Source organism: Hippocampus comes, unplaced genomic scaffold (genome assembly GCF_001891065.2).
Source record: "Hippocampus comes isolate QL1 unplaced genomic scaffold, H_comes_QL1_v1.1 scaffold165, whole genome shotgun sequence".
Classification (NCBI taxonomy): domain Eukaryota; kingdom Metazoa; phylum Chordata; class Actinopteri; order Syngnathiformes; family Syngnathidae; genus Hippocampus; species Hippocampus comes.
In genome coordinates, this window is record NW_017805262.1 from 103,240 (window position 1) to 107,151 (window position 3,912).

At 43.5% G+C, this 3,912-nt stretch overlaps 1 protein-coding gene across 13 annotated transcripts in view; it reads left to right on the top strand.

Annotated features, from left to right (window-relative positions):
* The window catches only part of kiaa1217 (KIAA1217 ortholog), a 100,708-nt gene that overhangs the window by 55,249 nt on the left and 41,547 nt on the right, over window positions 1-3,912 (top strand). For 5 of the 13 annotated variants that reach the window (XM_019869469.1, XM_019869470.1, XM_019869474.1 and 2 more), the window contains exon 1: window positions 3,574-3,705. The exons of 3 other annotated variants lie outside the window; for them this stretch is intronic. In XM_019869469.1, coding sequence (XP_019725028.1) covers window positions 3,675-3,705 — 31 coding nt within the window. In that variant the 5' untranslated portion in view covers window positions 3,574-3,674. Of the gene's footprint in view, window positions 1-3,572; window positions 3,706-3,912 lie in introns of those variants that run through there. 5 more of the 13 variants (XM_019869483.1, XM_019869484.1, XM_019869485.1 and 2 more) reach the window with 3 other exon arrangements.

Below are 3,912 nucleotides of genomic sequence, written 5' to 3' on the forward strand. Positions count from 1 at the left end.
CACGTATTTGTGGGTGTGGCTGTGGGTGTGTACAGCCTCCCCCTCCCCCGCCCCACACACACATATATATGTTATATTTAACCCTGTCAAGCACCCTGTAACATGATATCATGATCAGCTGTCCACTGTAGTAACCGCTGTACCCGAAAGGGTTAATACAGAGCAATTCAGTTGTGTCGAAAAATCTCTTCTCACAATACAGTAGTGCTGTTTTTGTTTTTCCCAATGAATCCTCAGACTAAACCATTGAGTCGCTCTTTTTGTGTATGGGTGTGTGTGTGTGTGTGTGTGTGTGTGTGTGTGTCTGTGTGCGCTTGTGTCTGCGTCAGCACTTTGTGTATCCGCAGGCTTAGTTGCGCGGCATAGTTTGGCACGAGCACGGGGCTTCATTCCTGCATACAACCGGCAGGTGGAGGCTCTCCAAGTTGGATGTTCACAAGCAAACGCTGCACAGTTGACTTGCAGATCCTTTGTGATGTTGTAAGAAGAGTGTGGTTATTCTTTTTTTTTTTTTTTTTAATTTCCCATGTGGAATGCTAAGGGGAGGAAAGTTCTGGACTACAGGCTGTAATTTCTGGTTGTGGTTGGATACTCTTGAGAGCAGTGGTTGTCAAACTGGAGTCAGAGTAATTTGAAATGAATGAACTTGTCTTATCATTTAAGAGTGCCCTACGTCCAAAGAAATATAACCTACATCCTAAACCATACTACCAGAGCGATGTGCCAATACCAATCTCCGTTACTGAGGGAAGGTCATTTGGGAATTAGAGTTTACGGTATTACACACTACTTAGTGACCTTTTTTTTCAGTTTTTTTTTAATCTTGCATTCAACAAATATTCCATATATATATATATATGTATGTGTGTGTGTGTGTGTGTGTGTGTGTGTGTGTGTGTGTGTTTAAAATATATGTTTAAAAAATATATATATATATATGTGTATACATGTATATATATATGTTGAAAAATATGTTTAAAAAATAAATATATAATATAATATAAAAGCAAGCATTTTTGAAAAAAAAAAGAAAAATAAGACATTCGCTCTAAAAGATTATTAAAACTCATTGAACCTAAAAATTAAAAAAATAAATCAATAAAAAGAAAAATGAAGTCCTGAAGGACTGGATTTGCTTTATATTTGTTCACAGTAGCAATGCACGAACAATTTGGAGCTCATTTTGCTTTTTTTTTTTTTTTTTTTAAATCTGGTTTTGTATCGACCGGAGTGAAGTTCTCTGTTCCCCGTTCGACTGAAGTGAATAGCAATGTTATTTTGTTAGCTCTGCGCCATCTGCTCCTGTCTCCTGAAAGCAACAGGTCGGAGCCTGTTCTCCGCAGGCTCCTGCCTACATTTAAGGGGCTGGTAAGACGCCCAACACATGGCCAATAAAAACACTTTCGAAAAGGATCCCCAGTGTGGGAGAAAGTGGTGCCTGAGCGGACGCGCCGTCTCGCGTTTTGACATCAGCCGTCAGGTGCCGAGTCGCCCCGTGCCCTCGGCCCACCGCTTCCAATTACATGGCCCACAAACTCCCCCACTGATCACGTTTGCCTTCCCCGGACCACCGTGAAGGTGCACCAATGTCGCCGCCTTCTCCTCACGGCTTTGGATCGATCCCGGCTGCTACAGGCCAATGAGCTCATGAGCGTTAGCGGTCGCCTAAAGGAGAAAGATGCGCTCCTAATATTGCATTAAAAGACCAGACATGATGAAAACAACAGCAGCTGGAGTCTCCTACGAGGTCCCTAATTGGGAACAAGTGTCGCCTGGGATTTTGTGTTGATTTGATTAGGCTTCATTACAACTCCAACGTGACTCTGAAGTGCCGTTTTTGGGTCCGGACCAGAAGCAGGAGACGATATATGGTGTGCTCACACGGTTGGCTTCAGTTCACTTGAATCTGCCATCTTCAAGATCAAGATTACATTTTCAGTGCCGGGCATTGACGGTCGCGTATATAAATTAGGTTGTGAGCTTTGCCGTCAACAGTGAAAAAAGTAATTCACACACACTATTAAGAATTGTCCGTATTGATGGTTTCAATTGTAAATATACCACAAATTACGAGCCGAAAACTGTTTCATAGAATTTCAAGCTGGTGACTTGAAGTGTGAAACGTGAATGTGAACGCAGGGAATTACCGTATTTTCCGCACGATAAGGCGCTTTGGAGTATAAGGCACACTTTCAATGAATGGCCTGTTTTAAAACTGCTTTCCTGTATTGGGCGCACCGCATTAAAAGGCGCATAGAATAGAAGCTACAATAGTGGCCGCGGTTGCGTTATGCATCCACTAGATGGAGCTATGCTGAAGGGAATACAATACAAAACAATACAATACAGTTTTATTGACTGTATATAGAGCTTTCACAACCGCTGCAGCTGTAACAAAGCGCTTTACAGATCATTTAAAATAACAAATCAGAATACTGATCCATATAGAAGGCGCATCGGAGTATAAGGCGCACGGAGAAAATTGAATGCTTTTAGGTGCGCCTTATCGTGCGGAAAATACGGTACACTCTCCTGATACTGAATGGGTATGACTTGTTAAAATATCGTTTTGATACCCATGTGTGTCTTGGTCTATTTAAGCCAGACAGTACCGAAATGGTTTTGCCAAAGGTTTTGCCAAGGGTCCAGGATTTCAACAAGTCTCTCTTGCTTGATGCTCTTTTTTTTTTTTTTTTAGCCTTGGTCCTTCTTTATTTCAGACGAACCCAAGATTGGTTTGTGAACAGGATCATAAAACAGTCTTAACCGTTCAAATCTTGTGAATGTCCTCTTCCATGTCTGTTTCTGCCAAACTGTACTAGAGTCATGTTGCCAGTCGATCCAGTGTCAGGTCTTAAAGTGCTCTCATTTGTTTGGTGCGCGTCAGCTTTCAGGTTATGCCGTTGATACAGCTGAGACAGACCTGAACTGTCCTGAGCCTGTGATGTTTGATGTTTTGATCCTGTTCCCTGTCTTTGGACCGTGTCTGATTCAGCCCAACTATTCCAAAATCAGTTAGCCAACACTCTGACAGCCACGTTTTCAAATGGGCTAGCTTGTTTGGGGCACATCAAGGTTTTGATGATACCTTAAACCCAGCTTAATTGGTACAATTGAGTTTTTTTGGCATGTACTTTTTAACCCTGATCCTCATCTTTGGTCCGTGCATTCCAGATGAGACTTATGAATGAGGTCTTACACTTCAGAGTTCAGATGACAGCCTTTTTAGACTTAGTTTTCCTCGAACCAAAGTCCAAAGTTGTTGTTGGTGTTGGTGTTGTTGTTGTTGTGGTAATATTCTGCACAACAGCGCTGACTCCGATTCTGTTGAAACACACCGCATGCTTGGAGTCGATCTTCCAGCCCGAGGGCAAAAAGAGGCTGGTCGCACTTTGTCCTGGAATGCAGTTGACTTTCTAAATCCCCCAGCAGTCTATCCTGGGGCGACGGGGGCAGGGCCTATCTCAGCCCCCCCCACCCCCTCTTTTTTTTTTTTTTTTTTTTTTTTCCACGTGAGCTTCTCCTGGAATCTCCAAACGAGCAAACAAGCAGCCAGTCAGCGGGTCAACTGGAGATTCGTCCCTTCTCGCTGCAGGCTTTGTTTTGTTTTGTTTTTAGAGGTGGGGGGGGGGGGCAGGGGAGAGGAGAATGCTGAACTTGCAATAAAGGTGGAAATGGCAGATGAAGATTGTTCCCGTGCGGAAGGTAATGTGTTTCTTATCCTCACATACCACTCCACCGGTGAGCGCAGTTCACTCTGAGTTTGTTTTGTCTACTGAGTGTAATTTAGTGAGCGGTGAGTGGGAAACTGTTTGGGAGTTAAAAATAGGTCTGGAAGTATATGAGACATGCCGTGGCCCTGATTTTGAGCAGGGTGTCGGTTGCGGGGAGAGCTGGGGGTGGGTGGGGGGG